The sequence below is a fragment of the Natrix helvetica genome (assembly GCF_964273705.1).
Source record: "Natrix helvetica genome assembly, chromosome: 3".
In the NCBI taxonomy this organism is placed as follows: domain Eukaryota; kingdom Metazoa; phylum Chordata; class Lepidosauria; order Squamata; family Natricidae; genus Natrix; species Natrix helvetica.
The window spans coordinates 9,313,802-9,337,079 of NC_138549.1; the positions used below are offsets into that span (position 1 = coordinate 9,313,802).

Here is a 23,278-nt window from a genome sequence, read left to right on the forward strand (position 1 = left end):
TGAGACTCTAGAAAGAGTGCAGAGAAGAGCAACAAAGATGATTAGGGGACTGGAGGCTAAAGCATATGAAGAACGGTTGCAGGAACTGGGTATGTCTAGTTTAATGAAAAAAAGGACTAAGGCTGACATGACAGCAGTGCTCCACTAATACCTCAGGGGCTGCTACAGAGAAAAGGGAGTCAAGCTATTCTCCGAAGCACCTGAGGGCGGGACAAGAAGCAATGGGAGAGAAGCAAGGAGAGAAGCAACCTAGAACTAAGGAGAAATTTCCTGACAGTTAGAACAATTCATCAGAGGAACAACTTGCCTGCAGAAGTTGTGAATGCCCAACACTGGAAGTTTTTAAAGAAGAGATTGGATAACCATTTGTCTGAAGTGGTGTAGGGTTTCCTGCCTAAGCAGGGGGTTGGACTAGAAGATCTCCAAGGTCCCTTCCAACTCTATTCTATTCTATTCTATTCTATTCTATTCTATTCTATTCTATTCTATTCTATTCTATTCTATTCTATTCTATTCTATTCTATTCTATCCTACCCTATTCTATCCTATCCAAAGTGGTACCTATTTATCTACTTGCATTTGTATGCTTTCAAACTCAGTGGGTAGGAACCCAATTGATTAGGCAACATGAAATCAGATTTTGGTTGTTGCATGGAAAATATCTCCCACCTTAACTTATCTTTTGACAATCTCCTGATATTCCAAAATTGATCCAGTGTTAGTCCCAATTCTACCTAACTAGAATTACTTAATTCTACTCATTACCTTCCTCCTCTTTTACTTCCATCATCTTTGCTAAGCACAATATCTGCTTCCCCCTTCTGTTCTGTCATATCCTCTCATTACATGCTCCAAGTGTGACTTTCTGTTTGATGATAATGACTCCAAGAAGCAATTATTCTTTATTTGGCCCAGAAAAGGTTGATTGGTCCTTGATTTTCACAGTATGCTTAGTAATCCTCTTCAAAATAGGAAGGTGCATGTCATCTTTCTTTTACTTTACTTTACTTTACTTTTATTTGCGCTTCTAGACCGCCCCCTCTCCCAAAAGGGACTCGGGGCGGTGTACAGTCCATACAAGAAATACAACATATGAATAATTAAATAATTAAACAGTTAAAATTGTTAAATAGATAGATAGATATGGAGGAGGTTAAAAAGAAGGTTAAAAAGAACTGTACAATTGAGTAAAGTATCTAAATATAGTCTTAAAAACCCCTAAAAATATCCCATAAATTAAATTTAAAAACAGTTCCCCTAAAATACCAGTTTAAAAATATGTCTGCCAGGAGGTAGCAATTATGAATGTGCCAGGCCAGCTAATCGGAACAGGTGAGTCTTCAATTTTTTGTCGGAAGGAGCGGAAGTCGGTGGTGGTTCTAATGTCGGGGACTTTTAGACTTCCTTAGTGCCCAGGTTTTAGAAGCAGACATCAACCAGTATGGATGGGCCATCCTGCAGGTAATGTCTCTTAATGGACATCTATGATGTTCACATTCTTGTAATATTCTTTTTTTTTTTTTGCAAGAGGCTTCTGGGCACTAAAGAAAATGAAAGATTAGGCTGTAGGCATTAGAAAGAAGATTAAAACACCATTACCTATTGAACGTAAAGGCATCCCATTAAAGCTAAAGGGTTTTTTTGCGAACAAACACACGTGTTCCCCAATTTGGAGTTCCATCACATAAACAACTTTAATAGTAGACATATTTTGAACTTTAATCATAATTAAGCCACCAACACAGAGATGTTCCTAATAATAATGGAAATTATAGTAAGATTTAACTCCCTTGACATCATTTCACCAAAGCACTCTGCCATTAGACTTGTTAAAATTTGAGGATACTTATCATCTATAATTACCCAAATAATTTGTAATGTACTAAGGTGGAGAGGTGAAGAGTGATGGAAAGAAAGGATGTAGTTTTGAAAACACAATTCAAGCTAACCCCTGTAAGACTACTCCAAGGAATAATCAGGCTTAAGATAAAGAGAGAGACTCTGAGGAATTTTAAAACTTTGTCTTATGTGATATTCTGATACTATCTTGAAATTCTATTGTTGCTTCTTCCTTCCTTTCTCCCTCCCTCCCCCTCCCTCCCTTCCTTCCTCCCCTCCCTCTTTCTTTCTTCTTTCTTTCTTTCTTTCTTTCTTTCTTTCTTTTTCTTTCTTTTTTCTTTCTTTTTCTTCCTTCCCTCCCTCCCTCTTCCTTCCTTCCTTCTTTCCCTTCCTCCTTCTTTCTGTTTCCTTCCTCCCTCCCTCCCTCCCTCCCTCCCTCCCTCTCTCTCTCTCTCTCTCTCTCTTTCTTCGACCCACTGTTCTCAGAAGAAGTTTAACAGATTATTTTTCCACTTACTTCGTAAACAATAATGGGTGAACATAAATATAATTTTGGCTCTTACATCAGTGGATTTATTTTACACAAGTAGCAGTTGTGGATAGGTACCTGTGCTATTTCCCAACACCCCTTAAATATATCCTAGTTTCTTTGTTATCTCCTTGAAGATGAATGCATATCTTATGTTCCTTGCAGGTATCAACACATACTTTCTTCCAGTAGCCTCCCCAACCTTCTCCTTTCTCCCACTCTTCATCAGAGAACAAGTCTCCTTCCCATCCCTACCATATCTCCCAGATTACAACCCTATTATGTTGTTACCTGAATTATACATAATTGAAAGTTGTGCTTTGCCGCTTAACAGTGTGTTGTCTGTCTGTGGTCATGCACTGCCGTGAAAACACAGCCACACACCAGAGGTTGTAGATGACAGCAATTTTCTGGACTCCCGAAATGATATTTGAACCCTCCTTGGATTATAGTTTGTAAAGTTTAAGAAGATTTCAAGTAGAGAAGTGGAAGCACCCAACTGACTGCATCCCTACATGTATCCTGAAATCTTCTTTGATGATTCTTTCCCCTTCCAGCTTCACAGCCCTGCAAATCCCAGAGAATCCCAGAGGATCTCACCGAATTAGTGTCTAAGGCTGATTCATTTTAGCCTTTTACGGCAGCCAAGCTGCCCAGCATGCTGTCATCTGCTGTAGACAAAAAACACATGAACACATCTGTGTTGTTCTCCCAGCAACAAGATAGAAGAGGTTGCTCTTGTTGTGTTTTTTTTTTAACTTCTCAATCCTCTTTAAGCACCAGGTGGTCTCAAATCTAAGTATTTACTAGGGTGGGCCTTCCTTAGCTGCTGAGATTAATAGAAGTCAAGCTAGGTGATCTATATAAAATCCTTTACACTAAGCTTAAACTCCTTAATCAGTATTTTGTTGTCTCACGTAACTTTTAATGACTAGTTTTCATGTACAACCCGAGAAGTGATCATGGAGCTCAAACCTAAATTCACGAGATTTTATATCTGCTTAATCATGATATACTTTAGTCTTGCATATTTGTCCAGCAGAGGCGGTGGCCATCCATAAATAAAGGGAGCAGAAACAAACTGATTCTATTTGTAACGTTCATTAATAGATTGGTTCTTTTTTTTCTTCAATTGACCCGATATCATTTATCTCAGCCTTCAAACGCTTAATTTGAAATAACATTTTGAGACTATTACATTTGCATATCCACTGCTCAAATTGCATCGTTATTAAAATTACATTCAGCAAAAAAAAAAAAAAAGTAATTATCCTGAAACATTAGATACCTAACGTGAGAACAGCGTGATGGCAAGTTTTGGACAAGTTTTCTTACTATTCAAATATATGAATATGTCCCCTTTTAAAATGCATAAAAATATCAACATCATTTGGCCATAAAACAAAGTGATTTTACCTCTGTATATTAGATCATAAACCAAATACCAAGTTACCATTTGTACAGCAGGCACAATAAAGTCATGTTGTCAGGGAACAATTAATCATGGAGAGTTGTGCTATTTGCTGAGGCAATTAATATTTTTATGCAATTTTGAGCATGCAAATTTGTGGTAGCGAAAGGTAACGGGCCACATTACTCAAACTTATGTGAATATTGTCCCTACTACCACAGGAGCAGCAAAAAAACCACTCAAGTTATCTGATTTGTACATTAGCTAAAGAGAAGGAAGGGGCAATCTTTTCATATCTGTGGATGATATCTATGTCCTTAAAAGACTGTATACAATTCTTACCATATTTTCCAGCATATAAGATGACTTTTTAACCTCAAAAATTATTTCAAACATCGGGGGTCATCTTATATGCTGGGTATAAGAAAGGCCATACCAAAAAACCAAAAGAAAAGGAAAAAAACAACACCGCCAAGTGAAAAGCCGTGCCGCCACCAGCACAGACACCAAACTTTCTATCGTTAACCTTGGCGCTCCTCGCCTGGGCATGTGGATGGATGAGCTCTGGGATGGCTTAGTAAGGTCTGGCTGGCGGTCTGGAGGAGGTAGGCGCTGAGATCAAACTACGAAAGCCCGGTAGTGCGGAGGCCTTCAGCCGGCTTGCGGTCGCCTGAAATTAGGGGGTCGTCTTATATGCCCAGTCGCCTTATACGGCGGAATATACGGTAAGTCCAATGAGAAAATGAAGTCTTCCCTATATAACAGGGATGTCAAACTCAACTGGCCAGATCAGGTGCATAGATCTGGCCCATAAGAGTGCCCTGAAAACAGCAAAGGATCACCCTGCAGTGCCTCTGCCAGTGAAAATGGAGCTCAGGAGAGCCACGTGCAGCCCTCCTGAGCTCCATTTTCGACTGTGACAGCCTCCTGTAGCACCATACCAGAAAAACTGGAGCTCAGGAGCATTGCGTACAGCCGTCCCGAGCTCCGTTTTCACTGGCAGAGTGCTGAAGGAGACTGTTGCAGTCAAAAAATGGAGCTTGGGAGGTATGCCCCTGACATGAGTGATGTTGAGGTGGCGACGCCCACCCCAACCACGCCCTCAAGCCACCCAAGCTCAAACATAATATAGCCCTCAATGAAATCGAGTTTGACACCCCTGCTACAGCATATTAAATAGCTACATAGGGGCTTACTTGAAGGATTTCCACACAGGCCAAGTTTGTGCTTGACTAGGCAGCAGGTTCTTGTTTGGTTGTGGTCAGTTTCCCAGTATTTCCTTACTCACCTTTCATAGTCCCAAGAGGGTCTGTGGGACTGCTTGTTGTGGGGGGGGGGGAGGAAGGTTTGAGGAAACCTTTCTCAAACGTGGTCTCGATCCTGGGGATTGATGGGGTACAATAGTTGTGTTTCTGTAGATATCATTTTAACTCACTCTTTTTGTGCAATACTTTCCCGGCAGAATTTGGGGAGGGGGATACCAACTAAATAATGCACTTTTTTGTATTTGAACATACTTTGACCTGTGCCGGTGTTGACTGTTACACGTCTATAATTTGAAGTTGCTTCTGAACCAAAGAAAGAAAGAACTTGAGGGATGATTCACAGAGAGGAGCAAAATTGGATTCTCACTGTTGACTAAAAAGCACATTTAACTGGACTCCGTTTCAAGCTTCCACCAAGCATATGGGAAACTGCTGTGCAATCCACAATTTGATGGGGGAAATTATGCAACTGGGAAAGGGACAGCCCGTTGTCCTTATACAGCCAATCACAAAGCCCAGTTGTGACTTTTTTCAGGAGTAAAACAAAAAAACAATTGCAGGAAAGATTAAATCAGTTCATATCAGTTAACTGTAACAATGGCCCAAGTATTAACCTATCAGGAATCAGCTGGATGTGAAAAAGCATTCTCATACAGTAATTGTCCTCCACAGCAAAACATCTCATTCATAAGGGTTTTTGTGCGGCAAACTGATTTGTGTGATGTTTGTGTGATGTTTGTTCCTCCCCAGGTGGGGGTGGGGGAGGCACAAAACAAAACACAAATGAGACTATTATGTGCACAGATGTCCACTCAAGTATGAGTTACTGATGAAGGATTTGGGCTATCAAATGTAGAAATTACACTCTAATCATGATTACATGCGCCACAACAATGCTAGGATTAAATACAAATTATGGCTGCAGAATAAATGAAGGAGTTACCATGGGTGCTATCAATAGGAGAGAGCCACATGTAATTACTCCAAGCACTGTATCTAGTAAGCAAGAATTGCATCTTAATAAACAGGATGGCAAAAGAGTGAATAATAAAGCTAATGCTGAAAATCTTTTTCACGCTTTCATCCAGCTTGAATGATTGCTGGCTTGAAGTTAGCTGGAAGAATTTCTGCTCACTGGGCAGGCGTTTTCATTAAGCAAAGGTAATTGTGTAACCCTCTTGTCTCTTCATAGGCTGGCAAAGCTGGGAAAATATGACAGTGGATTGCTGGCGCGCTGCTTCATTAAACCTGAAGAATATTTAACTCAGAATACAGTCGGGTTTTGAACCCTCAACCTAATTGCAGCGCCAAAATACTGAGACCAGAATGCATCTCAGGCAGAGTGGTATTTCATCATCACCAACAACAAACTGTGATTTTTGTACACCCTGGAAAGCACAGCACACCATGGGAAAACACCCAAATCAAAAAGTACATAATGAAAACTACATATGAAAGGGAGAGAGGAATGAGAATGTGCTTTTTAAAATGTAAACAGCAGGTTTTAATTTGGCTGTGCATGTAATATAGCCCAATATTATAAGCTAATTATTTATATATACCTCTGTTCTCGAAATGAAAACATGCACCTTTTCAAACAGATGTACAAAGACTGCTTATCAGCCAGGCAAATGGGATAGAAATTACCTGGAATTCCATTATTCTACCATTCTGTTCATAAAACATATGAAGAACAGGAATTGGGTTTGTCTAGTCTAGTGAAAAAGAAGGACTAGGCGTGACATGTTAGCAGTCTTCCGATATCTCAGGGGTTGCCACAAAGAAGAGGGAGTCAAGCTATTCTCCAAAGCACCAAAGGGAAGACAAGAAGCAATGGATGGAAACTAATCAAGGGGAGAAGCAATATAGAATTAAGGAGAAATTTCCTAAAAGTGAGAACAATTAACCAGTGGAATGGCTTGCCTTTCAGAATTGCCTTCACTGGAGTATTTTAAGGAGAGACTGGACTGCCACTTGTCTGGAATAGTATAGGGTTTCCTGCTTGGGCAGGGGGTTGGACTAGAAGGCCTCCAAGGTCCCTTCCAACTTTATTACAAATTATATTGATATTGATTGTTTCCTGATTGCTTCTTTGTTACCCTATGTCTATGATTAAGTGTTGTACCTTATGATTCTTGATAAATATATATTTTCTTTTTATGTACACTTAGAGCATGTGCACCAAAGACAAATTCCTTCTGTATCCAATCACACTTCGCCAATAAATAATTCTATCCTGTTCTGTTCTATTCTTCTATAATTCTAACACGAAGAAAAGTGGAACCAAACACCCCAAAAAGATGAACGTGCAAAGCAACATCATCAAAAAGATAAACAGAGTCTGAATTGTTTGTTTTTTTCCATTTGAAGTCTCTCAGTTCAAATGGTTTAAAATACCAATAGAAGAGGATATTTGTTGCTCAGGGCATGTTGGTCTGTGACCAGTTAAAGATTTGATTGATTGTCATTCAGGGTTGAAATAGGGGTTTCTTGTTGCTCTCTCAGCTTGGTTGTTTTCTTACAGACATCTCATTACCAAATTAGATAACATCATCAGTGCTAGAAGAGAGTGGGGTTTGTTCTCTGACTATATACAAGTACTGATGATGTTACCTGATTTGCTAATAACATGTCTGCAAGAAAACAGCCAAGCTCAGAGAGCACCAAGGACTCCCACAATTTAAAATATGATACCACAGACAAAACAGCAATGAAAAATAAATGATCTATGATAATATTTGGGAGCAATGTCTATGTTTGTGCATATTTGAATATATTAAAATATTCTCATATATTAATTGGCCGAACAATGAAAGCAATAAGCAAAACAAGAGGAAAAGATATTTTCCCTTTAGATACTCTTCCAAAGAAGCACTTATATTCACTATACTACGAGCCACATACTTACAAACAATTTTGTATTAATCATCATCATCATCATCATCATCATCATCATCATCATCATCATCATCATCATCATCATCATCATCATCATCACAACAACAACAACCAGATATCATGGTTGTGGAGGGCCAAAGCGTAAAGTGTATTGATATTGGTGTATCAGGAAATGCCAGAGTTGAAGAAAAAAAATCACGAAATATACCTGGCCATCGAGACTACCTGATCATGAATGAAACATGTAACAGTGATACCCATTGTCATCAGGGCACTTGGTACCATGTCCAAGAATTTTATAAGATACATCAACAAATTGCAGCTTCCAGACGTAACACCAGTGGAAGTGCAAAAAACGGTGCTGCTTGGAACATTGTATATTTTAAGAAGGTACTTGGTTGATACTTAGGATGCTGGCAGCAACCCATATCAACCATTAGCACCAGTCAATGGTATTTGTGATGCGTTTTTGAATGTTCAGTTGACTGAGTTTCATGTTTAATGAATAAAGTATAATAATAATAATAATAATAATAATAATAATAATAATAATAATAATAATAATAATAATAATAATAACAACAACAACAACAACAACAACAATAACACTGATAATAATAACAACAACAACAACAACAACAACAACAAGCATTACATGGTCAATTTCTGGAAAAAAGAAAAGATAAAGTGGACAGTAAAAAAACTTGGTTATGGTTAACAACAGGTACATTAAAGAAAGAAACAGAGTCACTAATCCTGGCTGCGCAAGAACAAGCTATCCGAACAAATGCCATTAAGGCCAAAATCGAAAAATCCTCTGATGATGCCAAATGCAGACTCTGCAAAGAAGTTGATGAAACTGTTGACCACATACTCAGCTGCTGTAAAAAAATCACGCAGACTGACTATAAAATGCGGCACAATTCAGTAGCACAAATGATCCACTGGAATTTGTGCAAAAATTATAATATTAAAACAGCAACAAACTGGTGGGAACATAAGCCTGAAAAAGTCATCGAGAGTCAGATGGTCAAGATCTTGTGGGATTTTCGCATACAAACGGATAAAATACTGGCGCATAATACACCAGACATCACACTGGTTGAGAAAAATAAGGTTACAATCATAGACATCGCAATACCAGGTGATAGCAGGGTCGCCGAGAAGGAATATGAAAAAATCACAAAATACCAGGACTTAAAAATCGAAATCCAACGATTATGGCACAAACCAGCAGTGGTAATTCCAGTGGTAATCGGCACACTGGGTGCTATTCCAAAAGCACTGGAATTACATTTAAAACAGTTAAAAATTGACAAAATCACCATCAGTCAAATGCAAAAGGCTGCACTGCTTGGATCTGCACGTATATTACAAAAATACGTTACGACGTCCTAGGCCCCTGGGTGGGGCCCGACTAGTAATTAATGCCAAATCCGGCGAATCAACTGGCCGCTGTGATACACTTCTGATAATAATAATAATAATAACAACAACAACAACAATAACACTGATAATAATAATAATAACAACAACAACAACAACAACAACAACAACAACAGACCATGGGCAACAGACCAGTTGGCATAGATTTGTGAGTTGAAATGCAATGTTGACCTTCTACGGAGGCTGATAAATTGCATATTCACAACTTCTACATAAAAATGTGAGTTTCCTGTTTCATGTTGAAATTTGATGGCATTTTTTTTTCTGTTGTAATTGATAATAATAAGATCAGTATGTGAAATAGTAAAAAGGATGCAATATCTCAATTGAAAAACGAAGAAAAGACACCGCCTTTATCTCAAACAATGTCGAAACGCTAACTCTGTGTGATAGTGTAATGTCACACATCTCCTGTTTCATCAGGCTTATTCAGAGTAAGGGAACCAGACCTGCAATGCAATCATAACCAGCCTGTGAAACTTTAAATGCAGTGCAGTGATTTACTTAGGAACAATATTACTGAAGCTCACGCTTGCCCAAGGATGACATTCAATGTTTTTCCTGTGGAAAACAAAAAGCTTTGGACTAGGAAAAGGTGTTAGAAACCAACTAAGTCTGTTACTGTTTATATTTTCACAATGCAAGGAAACAACTCAAGGCCAAGTGACAGAAACCAAGCTAAAACGTGTCTTGCTTTTTCAAGCAAGCTGGCTTTAAATTTACAAACAATTAACAGTTTCCTTAAGGTATGATTCACAGATATCGTCTTAGGTTTCCTTCGTAATCCTGCTCATGACAGTATAAAGAAGTCTTAATTTTCAATCAACCACAGGCAAAACAACCAAAAGCCAGCCGTGATGGCTGGGGAGTAAGATATTTAGAAACAACCAGATGAAAACAATAACTGGCATTCAAGAAATGGCTTCCATATTATATATCATCCGAGCCTTAGCGGTACATTCATAAATAAAACTTAGAAAAGGAAATAAGTCCTTTCCATCAACTGTGAAACCACACATGACCACAACATCATGAGTCCAAACAAATATATGCACAACAAATGGCAACAAAGACATCCTTTCCTTCTATCCTTTTCTCTGCTGGTCTGTTTCTCCTTTTCTCAAATATTTGCCTGAATTTACATATTATTAACTTTGATCCTTCAACCAGTTTCAGTTGCTGCACGAAGGATGCCCTGGGCATCTGCCTTCTTTTTCAAGCACCACCAAACCGAGTCTCAACACCCTATTTCTGTAGACCAGGGATGCCAAAACTCAAAGCTTGTGGGCTGGATCCGACCATGAGGTACTTAAATCTGACCCGTGGGGTCCCCCTGGAAATAACAAAGGCATCTGTCACCCTGTTTTTGTGCTGGACGGCTTCCTTTAGCACTTTGCTGGCCAAAACAGGACATGGGGAGATGTTTGCACCTCGTTTTGGTTGGCAAAATGCTGCAGGTGGTTGCAAAGGGTGAAAATGGGCCCCGGGGGCCCCGGGCATAGTGTTGGAGGATGGGCCTGACCAGTGGTGGGTTCCAGATCCCGTCACAACTGGTACGCTGCAACGGGGCCGGGCATCCACTTCAGGCACACGTGCTGCACATACATGGGGGCACACTGCCCTGTGACACTCCAGCTGCTCTGCGGAGGTCGCACAGGTACTGTACACTGCGTGTGCATGCGCAAATGGCCTTGTTGGCTTAAAAGCAGGTAAGGAACGCAAGCAGGTGGGTGGGCCCACAAAACACCGTTCCGGTACGGTGGCTGCTGCTCCCAGCAGCCACAGGTACACCTGTACCAGGGCGTACTGGCAGGAACCCACCACTGAGCCTGACCCATCCTCCCCGGCCTGGTCCACGGAGAACTGCAATGCTGATCTCAAAGAACTCCCGTTTGCTGTAGAAGGATGTTCATGAAAGTCGAGAAAGGTCACTCACCAGAGTTGGGGTCTGAGTTTCCATCTGCTTCAGTCCTCTTGTCCGGGGAGGCCTGGTCGTAGAATTCGTCCTGCGGCTGAACCAGAGGGAGAGGGTGTGAGACCAGCATTCCACTACCCACAGGCTCATGATCTCCTAGGCCACTGTCACTGCAGCTTTCCTGCGACCCATCGGGGAGGTGAAACGTAACGCGACGTTGAGACTATAAAGAAGAGCAGAGGACAAGCTCGATTAGGGCTCTTCTTTTTCTCTTTCACCCCTCCCTCTGTTTTGATAGATGGTTTATATTTACGCTTGATGGCCCCAATCGTTTCCGAATGCAAGGGCCTCCCGGAGAAATTTTATGTTTATTATTTTTGTAAGGGCTGCTAACCTACACTCACCTTATCAGGTGGCCAAAGAACTCCACCAAGTTACACAACCGTACAAAACTTTTAATTAGCTATGTTGTTTTTACCATCCTACTTTTTTCCCCTTCCTCAATAATAAATGCTGTATTAAACTGTTCCCCTTTTTACTGTACTTTTTTTCCTCATCAAAGACTCATCAAAGACTGTAATAAAGATATTAGATATACTTGGTCTAGTCAATATATATACAGACACACACACACCCCAAACACACACAAATAAACATGACTCTGGGCAGGTGTTTAATAATTGGTATTCACATTTACTATCAAATTTACAGAAAATGCCCTTGCTTTTGCATATGAAATTGTTGCTTGCGGAGTCCAAATCCAACCTAAAATGACTTTATTTTCCAAAAATACCCATCAGAGTTCCCATGCCATTCGTGTTAGGAGGCACCATTCAAGGTGCTACTGGACTGAAAGGATCACACACACACACACACACACACACACACACACACACACACAGAGAGAGAGAGAGAGAGAGAGAGAGAGACAGAGAGACAGAGAGAGACAGAGAGAGACAGAGAGAGGGATGGGGAGGAAGGAATAGGAGCATCGATTAACATGCCTGATGTAAAAAGAACAATTGCAGGTGGGAGGTGGGTGGATGGGCCTATCACATGTGCAATGGCCAAACTGATTAATAGTGCATAAAGGCAGATATCTCTTTAATGGTTTTTACACTCTGACAATCTTAGCGGTGGCTAACGAAAGGTACATGAACAATATATTTTAAGTTGTGGAGATCATAATGTCTGTTTCTTCATATATATATGAAGGCTGGGAGCCTAAAAAGTTATCTTCAAGAACCCAAGATTAAACTTACAGAATGCTTTCTCAACAGCTCATATAATGGAGTGTTGTTTCCTGCAAAGATTCCCCTCCCGTCGCTCCACCTAGAAACTCTTTGGGAGGGGCCACACCCTGACTCCAAACACCCTCCAGAGTCTTCCTCATCCTCCAGAGCACTCCCACAATGGTCTGAGCTGTCAGAGTCCACCAACAGCTCAGCCGGCCGCTGCTGGGCCACAACAGTGTGTGTGTGTGTGTGTGTGTGTGTGTGTGTGTGTGTGTGTGTGTCTTTAGAAGCAAACTATATATACCTCCCAATAGGACTTAATATGGAGGCTTTTATAATAGTATCACTCCTACCCATGCACGCAAACCTACTGTCCTGCACAATTAAGAAACGACAAATTTAATTTGCTTATGAAAGGGACAAGGAAACAACACTGAAACAGGAAGCTTTAGCTTTTGCAAGCTTCAGTACTTTGTGGAAAGGGCTAATGTGGATGATACATAGACATTAATGCCAAAACATTTTTTTCTCTCAAGTGGTTTAAATGTAAAACTGGTGTGTGCACTTATATTCTACAACAATTGTACAACTTGGTCCTATCGCCTGAATGTAAGATTAGGGAGATGCATCTCATCTAGTTTTTTTTTTCTTCCTTTGCAAACCTAAAAGAAATAGCTGATGTAATAAGTTGCACTAAATATGTGTCTGCCTTAATGGCTGACTCATTAAAATATTCATGTCTTATTTCAGGTTTACTGGAAGATGGGGTGGAGGAGATGAGTGTTTCATGGGTTGTACTTGTTTCCCAGCACATCCAACACCTCCATGGGAGAAATTTGAAATGTATACAACTACTTTATGGAAGTGTGTTTATGTTGCATTTTCAATAATATGCGTAAAGGTAAAAGTAAAGGTTCCCCTCGCACATATGTGCTAGTCATTCCCAACTCTAGGGGGCGGTGCTCATCTCCGTTTTAAAGCCAAAGAGCCAGCGCTGTCCGAAGACGTCTCCGTGGTCATGTGGCCGGCATGACTAAATGCCAAAGGCGCATGGAACGCTGTTACCTTCCCACCAAAGGTGGTTCCTATTTTTTCTACTTGCATTTTTATGTGCTTTCGAATTGCTAGGTTGGCAGAAGCTGAGGCAAGTAACGGGAGCTCACTCTGTTATGCGGTGCTGGGGATTCGAACCGCTGAACTGCCAACCTTTTGATTGACATGCTCAGCATCTTTGCCACTGAACCACTGCATCCCATCTTAATAATATACATAAGCTCTCCTTTTGAATTCTGAAAGGGAACATGGAGGCTGTTACGTTTTGCTTATTTGATGGCATTTTGCTTCGTATCCCAACACTCTTAATTTAGCGCTGCACAGAGTTGAGTTCCAGGTAACACCAGGACTACCTTACATACAGAGACACCATACTTAAATCCAAATAAACCTAATTAGGAAGATAGATGAAGCTGGTCAACCATCTGAACACCGTAACATTTGGACTTGAAGGGCTTGTTTGTAATTGATGAAGTGAGTTTTCTAAGAAGGTTAGAAGGCTTCGTTACAGAACCAGTAATTGAAGTGGAGATGTGACCTTGAAAGATAATGATTCTTCCAATCAAGTCTGAAGTGACAATTACCATTAATCTCCACTCATATTACTACGTCTACACCACTGGAGTATTAATAAAGACCAGCCTTCCAGGGTGCGTTTTAAGAACTTACTGAGACAAGTTTTTGCTTCAGGTTTTCATGAATGAAGGCCGTGTCTCAGAATAATATTGCAGGATTCAATCTGGGTTAGTCAACGTGATCACAGGTTTAGTCTTCCAAGCTTTTGGACTTGATCTGGAGCCCATCCGCAGGAAACGTCTCTCTAGCAGAATGTGTGCTTTGGGCTACTCTATGAGTCATATTAATGGATGTGGCGGCTCTGTGGCGAAGACGCTGAGCTTGTCGATCAGAATGGTCGGCAGTTCGGTGGTTCGAATCCCTAGCACCATGTAACGGAGTGAGCTCCCTTTACTTGTCCCACCTTCTGTCAGCCTAGCAGTTCAAAAGCACGTAAAAATGCTAGTAGAAAAATAGGAACCACCTTTGGTGGGGAAGGTAACAGTGTTCTGTGCACCTTTGGCATTTAGTCATGTCGTCCATGTGACCACAGAGACGTCTTCGGACAGTGCTGGCTCTTTGGCTTTGAAACGGAGAAGAGCACTGCCCCCTAGAGTCGGGAACAACTAGTACATATGTGCAAGGGGAACCTTTACCTTTATTTTTATTAATATTGGGATTAGTAAGAGTGACCTGATTAGAAGCCAGAATAGAGGTAGAAGTAAGAATTAGAGGGTGAACTAAGGGGAACCTTTACCTTCACCTTTTTATGAATCATACTCATGTGATTAGTTGATTAGTTCTATAATCTTAGAAAGATAGGGAAATGATTGAAGCCTGGGAAATGGGCCCCTTCTTAATTAACAGGAATGCTGATTTACCACCAACATGTCAATTATTTAGGAGCCAAGGACTTGGCAGCCCAAGGAAATGACAGACAATAGCCAGTCATCAATACATCAATCAACCAATATGAAACCACAGTCAACTAAGCACTACATAAATATGATGTATAGAGTAGACCTTAGCACACATTCCGGTAGAGACATTTCCTGAGGATGGACTCCAGCGTGAGTCTAATGTCAGGGTTCCAAGTAAGACCCCCAACAAAAGAAGGCTCCGAGGCTTGAGTTTCCTCAAAGTTCCATTCTATTGGAGATGTCATATTGACACATCTGGGAAAACCCGAATCTGAAACTTTCCAGGTTTCTCCCACCCAAATGAAAGTTCAAGTCCCTGCCCCAACACCCACATGCCCATCCCATGGCCCAATCAGGCACCATCCCAACTGGAGATGCTTCCCAGTCACACCCCTCCAGGTGCAGGGCAAGACGTCCTTGACTCTCAGAGAAAGGAATGTTATTTGGCTATATATCTCCCCTACTACATATGACCCCCTCCCATTTTCCCACAGCAATAAATGTGGCAGGCCTGACGGCCCAATGCAAAAGATGGCTTCCAGGCCTAACACCTAAAAGATTGAAAGACTAAGCCTCTGGTTCAGTTACCAACCCAGATCGGATCTTCAGCTTTTACCATAGCTTTTCCCTACCTTCCAGTAAGTAAGTAAGTAAGTAGGTAGGTAGGTAGGTAGGCAGGCAGGCAGGCAGGCAGGCAAGCAAGCAGATGATGAAAGATAGATAGATATATGATAGATAGATGATAGATAGATAGATAGATAGATAGATGATAGATAGATAGATAGATAGATAGATAGATAGATAGATAGATAGATAGATAGATACAAACAACAGACTCAAGCTGCAATACCATTTGATAGAAAGCAATGGAGCATTTCTGCTAGGAAATATTCAAGATCTTGGTTACTTCAACCAGATGCAGTGGTGGGATTCAGCTGGTTTGCACCTATTTGGGAGAACCGGTTGTTAACTTTCTAAGCAGTTCGGAGAACTGGTTCTTTTTTCCACTTTCCAGGGCTAATCCTGTAAGGAAGGCAGGAAGGAAACATTCTGGTGTTGTTTCTAGCCTGGATCCTTATTGCCCTGCTTACAGAAACTGCCTCTCCAGTTAACCCTTATTACATTGTCACAGCTAAGGCGAAACGCCCATCGACCTGAGTAAGGTTGAGTTGGCCACGCCCACACGGTCACGTGACCACTGAGCCACACCTACCCAGCTGAGCCACACCTACCCAGGTCATTAGGGCAGAAAGCAGGTTGTTAAATGATTTGAATCCCACCACTGACCAGGTGAAATGCATAGAGAGTCTAATCTATTCACCTTTTCCTGGGACGATGGCCCATTGAAGCTTTCTTCTTAGATGACATATATGGAATTTCATTGTAACTATTATTGCAACTCTCATATACATACAAATATGGAACTCATACATTTTTTTAAAACCCCTCTTTCCTAACGTTGTTCAGATAAGAAATCATTATGCCAGACAATACTGACTTTTATACGAAGCCTGGTTCTTGTGATTAGATGGCATGAATATTTAGAAGGTTCCTCTTTATCTTTTTTTTCTCCTCTTTCTTGTGGTTATGCCATTCTCATTGTAATTGCACAGTATCAGTTGGACAGTATCAGTTGCACATGTATTCTTTGTCACTGTATTTGAAATCACAGCGTTTTAACAGACTCAAAACCTGCAGTTCTCTTTGCCCGAATATTCAGAATGAAGCTTAGAACATGTTGTCTTTTGTGCTGTTCCAACAAGCTATAAGGTAATGGAGTGACAAACAAATTCAAAGCGAAGTTCTATTGCTTTTTTTGTGAATGCGAATGATCAGATGCATTTAACAATTGCAGTTACGGCAAAGAGAGAAAAAGCATCTTGCTTTGCCTGGCTTCCATACCTCCCCCATATAGGCACTCACTTCACAATGTTGACATATTGAATGGAAAGAGTGCAGAAAAGAGCAACAAAAAGGATTAGGAGCTTGGGGGCCAAAACATATGAAGAATGGTTGCAGGAACTGGGTATGTCTAATGAAAAGACAGACCAGGCGAGAGATGATAGCAATCTTCCAATATTTGAGGGGCCACCACAAAGAACAGGGAGTTCAACCTTTTTTACGAAGCACCTCAAGAAGCAATGGATGGAAACTAATCAAGGAGAAAAGCAACCTAGAACCAAAGGGAAATTTCCTGATAGTGAAATCAACCAGTGATGTTGTGGGTATTCAAGAACAGACTGGACAGCCACTTCTCTGGAATGGTATAGGGTCGTGATGGCAAACCTATGGCACATGTGCCAGAGGTGGCACGCAGCCCCCTCTCTGAGGGCAGGCGAGCTGTTGCCCAGTTCAGCTCTGACCTGCAAGGGCACTTGCCTCCTGGCGGCCAGCTGGTCATTGTGTCTCTGTCGTGCATGCGTGGGGCGCGTGTGAAGGGGCATGTGTGCATGTGCAGGGGGAACACATGAATGTGCAGGGGTGGGGCGGCCATGCACACATGTGCAGGGTGCAATACACACATTGCATTTGGGGGTGCACACATGCACATTTGTGCATGCATGTGCATGCTTTGGACACTTGGTCCGTAAATGCTTAGCCATCTCTGGTCTAGGGTCTCCTGCTTGAGCAGGGGATTGGACTAGAAGACCTCTAAAGTCCCTTCCAACTCTTCTATCCTATTCAATAAATAGAAAAGTGTAGGCATGACCTCATAAAGACTATTAACAATATTTGCAATGTACTCATTGTGGGACAATCTTTGAAGAAGATTTGGATGCCCTAGTTCAGTGATGGCAAACCTGTGGCACGCGGAGCCATTTGTCAGGGCACGTGAGGCGCTGCCCTGTCAGCTGCCAGCGTGCATGTGCACGCTGGCCAGCTAAGTTCACCTTTTAAAAACCATTTTTGTCCTCCCCAGACTCCAGAGGCTTTATAGGAGCCTGGGGAGGGCAAAAAGAGCCTCCCCGGCCCCCCCGGAGGCCCTCCGGAGGCTTCAGGGACTGTCCGGAGGCTTCCCTGATGCCTTCAGTGCGCTTAAAACCACCCTCCGAGCAAACCGGAAGTGTGTTCCGAAGGCTTCAGGGACCGTCCGGAGACTATAAAGCCTCTGGAGCCTGGGGAGGGCGAAAAAAGCATGTAAAATTGGGGGGGGGTCACACGTTGTGCACGCATGTGCACTGGGGGGGGTTGCGCATTGCATTATGGGTGTGGCACGCCTGCACACGATCCCCCTGCGCTCCCCCCACTTGTGGCACGTGAGCCAAAAAAGGTTCGCCATCGCTGCCCTAGTTTGTATAACACAGTTGGGAAGCAACACCTCTGAAGTGCTCAGTCTTTCATTTCCTAGGACCGAACTACTTACAGGATTGTCTACCCATATGAAAGCCCAACCTGAAAGCAGATGATAACCCTGGTTAGAGTTTATCAGGGGTTTCAAGGCCCATTCATTTATGGTCTTTAAAATGTTCTCGATTCTCCAGGTCATGGTTGTTTTAAAAGTGCTTTTTTCAAAAGGCAACTGGAGTCTCTTGATTATTTTCCTTGAATATATTTCTCCATAACTTTGGAAGCTTCTTGGATGAGAAATAAAACATTTTCAAAGGGGGGAGGGGGGAGAGAAACCAAAGTCCTGTTACTTTTTGGGGGAAAAAAAACACCTTGAGGATGTATTTTAGATGTTTTAATAGTTCTCCACTATTTGCATATCTGTTTCACAGCCTAGTCTTTCAGTGCTGCAAAAATGTTTTAAGAATAATTTTAAACCGCGCCTTTGTTTGAACTGCAGCTTTATGGGCTAGTCCAAACTCTAAAGAATAGATGGCATGCAAACACTCCTAATCAGTAAACAAATATGAGATCTGGATTGTAACTTCTTTTTAAAAGTTGTTAATAATGCACACTGCCTTGTACTACATTAAAAAACAAACAAAAAAAAAACAATAATTCCAAGTAAAATGGAAGAATGGAAAAGAAAATGAAGGACATTCAACAAAGTTGTAAGAAAAAAGTTAGTGGCCCTATCAAACTAAGCATCAAACAAAAAAAATTCTATCTCAAACTCCTCAATATTTTATCTTTGAGTCTTACTTTTTTTTAAGCACCCAATCCCCTTTTGGTCCCTTAGAGCTTTAAATGAACATCTGCAAGAAATGTGCTTGTTATTTTACTGTACATAACCTCACAGTCAAACAAACAAACATGAATTCTAGTTTCTCTATCATGGTTAAGGGAGAAAATGAAACTTTTTTTTTAAACAGATGGGTTCATTTCTTCCTTAGAGAATATTTATAGGTCAAGAGGAAGAGCTACAGAACATCTATTTCTTCTTGCCATCTGTGACTTATGCACAATCGGCTTGTTTTTTTATAAACAAGGAATTATGTGTCTCCAAATGTCACAATATGGGGCCCCGGAGATGGTCAAATTATTTATTATGCAAGCAATATTTATTCGTGCAGACACTGGTTTTCATTTAGGCATAGTCTTGTAGGAAGTTAACACCCACCCCTCTCCTACAACAATGAAATATCCTGGGAAAAGGGGCAGATTATTATATTTCCCTGGATAAGAAATGGAGAAACATGTTTTTAGGCAGGAAACAGACTCACTCTGAATAGCCCCCACCTTTGTCAATGGGCCATTACCCCCCTACTCTACTCTACTCTACACAACAAATGTAGGATTAGCCTTCCACAGAAACTCACCACATGGCATATCGGAACTCAACCAAACTTGGGACTCAAAAGACACCCAACCTACAAAGTTAGCTAAGACCCCACCCCTACCCCTGGGAGTCTGACAACCAATCTCAATACATTTTGTACACAGGAACAGGAAACAGAGAGGTGGGGCCGCACAGAAGGTATAAAAAACCAGAAACTTTCAGCATCTCTCTCTCTCTCTTTCTTCTTCACCCAACATCTGGAAGCATGTGATCCCTCTTTTCTGTTCAGGAGTTCAAGCCATGTGATCCTGCCCACCATTAAGCCATCTTTCCAAGCATCCTCCATGTTTCCAGTGTCTTTTCCCCCACTTGGAACTGAACCCAGAAGGACATTTCTTCCAACAGTCTAAAACCACGAATCCTATCAGGATGAACTGAACACATTTCTCAAACAGGCTAGGAGAGAGCTACAGTATTTTTTTCCCCCATCTATAAATATTCCTCACTCTGCCTGGCTTTCTTCTTCTTCTTCTGTCCTCCTCACCTCTTCTGCCTGAGGTCTAACACGTGTGAGGAAAAGCCTACTTTAGCTTCAGATCAGCTTCCAGTGTCTGGGACTCTCAGACATAAAAACAAAACGAACAAAAAAGCCTGCGTACAAATGAACTTTAGTTGTATCCATGCAAAAACTTTCACCCAAACTTTCAAAATGTATGGTATCTTAATTTTGGAAGAACACCCATGCTTGTGCTTATCTATTCTTTGTTGGTTGGGGTGGGAGGCTTATTCTGAATCATGCTTTCCATGACACCTGATACCATAGACATGATAGCAGCGTTTGAAGCACACACACACACACACACACACACACACACACACACACACACACACAGGGGGTCAACCTATTTTCCAAAGCACCAGAAGGCAAGACAAGACACATGCCTTCCTAAGTTGTGGATGCTTCATCAATGGAGGATTTTAAGAAGAGACTGGATAGCCATTTGTGTAAAATGGTATAGGGTCTCCTGCTTGAGCAGGGGGTTGGACTAGAAGACCTCCAAGGTCCCTTCCAACTCTAATATTCAATGTTCTATGTGTTTTTCCTGTAATGTAGATTGCAAGCTGAACACATTGAAACCAATATGAGGGACCAAAATTTCCAAAAAGGCAAAATTTTGCCTTTTTTATTTTTGTTGGCATCATTTTTGTTTTTGTTTTTGTTTCCATTTTCCACAAGAATAAAGAATGCAGCCTTTACATCATGATTATTTAACCAGCCCATAATCCCTTGCAGGTGGAGTCTAGGAAACTGAATGGAGCTAGCAGAGTATTTACTGGCCGGATGCCCTTCCTGACGCCCATGCAGGGTTTTGTTCAGCAGATATATTTCTCTTTCCCAGAAAGAGAAATATCTGCCTCTACCTAGGATCGAACTCACAGCCTCCTGATTGTGAGGTGAAATCTCTAAGCCACCACACCACTCTAATACAGACTTTACATCTCTGGGGGAAAATATGGAGTATTCAATAAGATAAAGGTTCTCCTCGCACAGATGTGCTAATCAGTCCCGACTCTAGGGGGTGGTTTTGAAAGCCGAAGAGCCAGCACTGTCCGAAGATGTCTCCATGGTTATATGGCTGGCATGACTAAACGCCAAAGGAACATGGAATGCGGTCCCTATTTTTCTACATGCATTTTTACATGCTTTCGAACGGCTAGGTTGGCCGAAGTTGGGACAACTAATGGGAGCTCACTCCGTTACGCAGCAATGGGGATTCGAACTGCCGAACTGCCAACCTTTCTAATCGACAAACTCAGTGCCTTAGCCACTGAGCCACCACATCCCTCAATATTCAATAAGTATTCCATAGGGCTATGCAAAGTTTTGAATTTGAAAGCAAAAAGTTGCAAATTGAGCCTTTAACTGTGACGCCTTAAAACTTTCCCCAAGACTGTGTTGCAGCCACAATTTTAGGAAATAACATCCAGCTGCTTGGATTATATTGCAAACAGGGCTATATATGAGCCTCCCACACCCCCTGAAGAAGGGAGAATATTTTTCAGCCTTTGAATCTGTAGAACTGAGGGGTGAAAAAAAAATGTTTCTATCTTCCTCATCCTATCCTGGGTTCTCTTTTCTCTGGCAGCATATTAAGATGCTGACTTTTATATGCAAAAGTTCGGCTGTTGGCTTATCAGAAAGTGAGCCTGATGCCAAGAGTCTGATAATTATTCTCCGAGGAGCTAGGCTGTGCTTATTCTGTTAGAAGTGTCACTTATTGAAGCTTAGATGAAATTTCATGTGGGGATAAGAACGTAAGAAACTTCTCATTGATGTTTAAAGGGGGGAAAGAAAATAAGAGCTGGGGAATATCCCTTTGGTATTCTGTTCTGTTAGTCTTCTTTAACGGAGCGGCTGACCTTGGCAATTTATAGGAGCATGGCCCTTGTGTAAAGGTAGCAAGCTTTTTATCTAAAGCAATAGAGTCTTCCTTGTACATTATGATTAACCTCTGTTTCAAACACTTGACTTTGAAAACTGTGCACTTAAAGAGATTCGGGCTGGGGAGGGAAGGGGATGTTTGTAACTTTTGAAGCCAAAGCCTCTGTAGAGCGCAGACAGCTCACTGCAGAGTCCTAGGTGGAAGTACAGGGGGGGGGGGGTCATAATTTGCCAGCCAAATCATAACAGATGCTGAGCTTGTCAATCAAAAAGTCGACAGTTCGGTGGTTTGAATCCCTAGTGCCACCTAACAGAGTGAGCTCCCGTAACTTGTCCCAGCTTCGACCAACCTAGCAGTTTGAAAGCACGTAAAAAATGCAAGTAGAAAAATAGGAACCATCTTTGGTGGGAAGGTAACAGCATTCCATGTGTCTTCAGCATCTAGTCTTTTGACTAGATGACCTTGGAAATGTCTTTTGACAGTGTTGGCTCTTCGGCTTTGAAATGTACATGAGCACCGCCCCCTAGAGTCAGAAACGACTTGCATATATGTGTGAGGGGAACCTTTACCTTTTACCTATATATAAAAAAGCACTCACTCATCACGAAATCTCCAAAGCCTACAAACTTGAAATTTGGCACATATGTTCCTTTTGGCTTCTAGTTGCTCGCTAAGAAAGGATTTGTTGAAATGACCATCAGATCATTAGTATTTCTTATACAGTAATTAACACACTCACTAGTTGCCTTATTTAACATGCTCTGATGCTAAGGAGTTAGACATTCTACTCCTCCTCCCCACCTGAAAAGAACTCTGTTCCAACTGCCAGTGGCCTCACACTCCATTACCTCAGTTCAAACTGGCAAATGTTCCACTCCTTCACTCAGGAGCAGTCTGTAGCTCCTTACAGTACTAAATGTCGGTACCTCATCAAAATATCTACACCTTCCACCTATGCAACTGCTTCCGGACTCAAGACAATGGGAGCAATATTCACTTATGTCTTTCATTCACCGACCACCACTGAGCTAGCAGATTAAACCAGATAGTACCATAGTAAACCGGATTTCTCCTGCACTGCCCGATCACATAGTTTCATCAT

At 41.5% G+C, this 23,278-nt stretch overlaps 1 protein-coding gene across 2 annotated transcripts in view; it reads right to left on the bottom strand.

Annotated features, from left to right (window-relative positions):
- The window catches only part of PCDH9 (protocadherin 9), an 861,824-nt gene that overhangs the window by 301,854 nt on the left and 536,692 nt on the right, over positions 1 to 23,278 (bottom strand). Inside the window, exon 3 of one of the 2 annotated variants that reach the window (XM_081947075.1) lies at positions 11,325 to 11,400. In XM_081947075.1, coding sequence (XP_081803201.1) covers positions 11,325 to 11,400 — 76 coding nt within the window. Of the gene's footprint in view, positions 1 to 11,324; positions 11,527 to 23,278 lie in introns of both variants that reach the window. The other variant, XM_081947074.1, reaches the window with a different exon arrangement.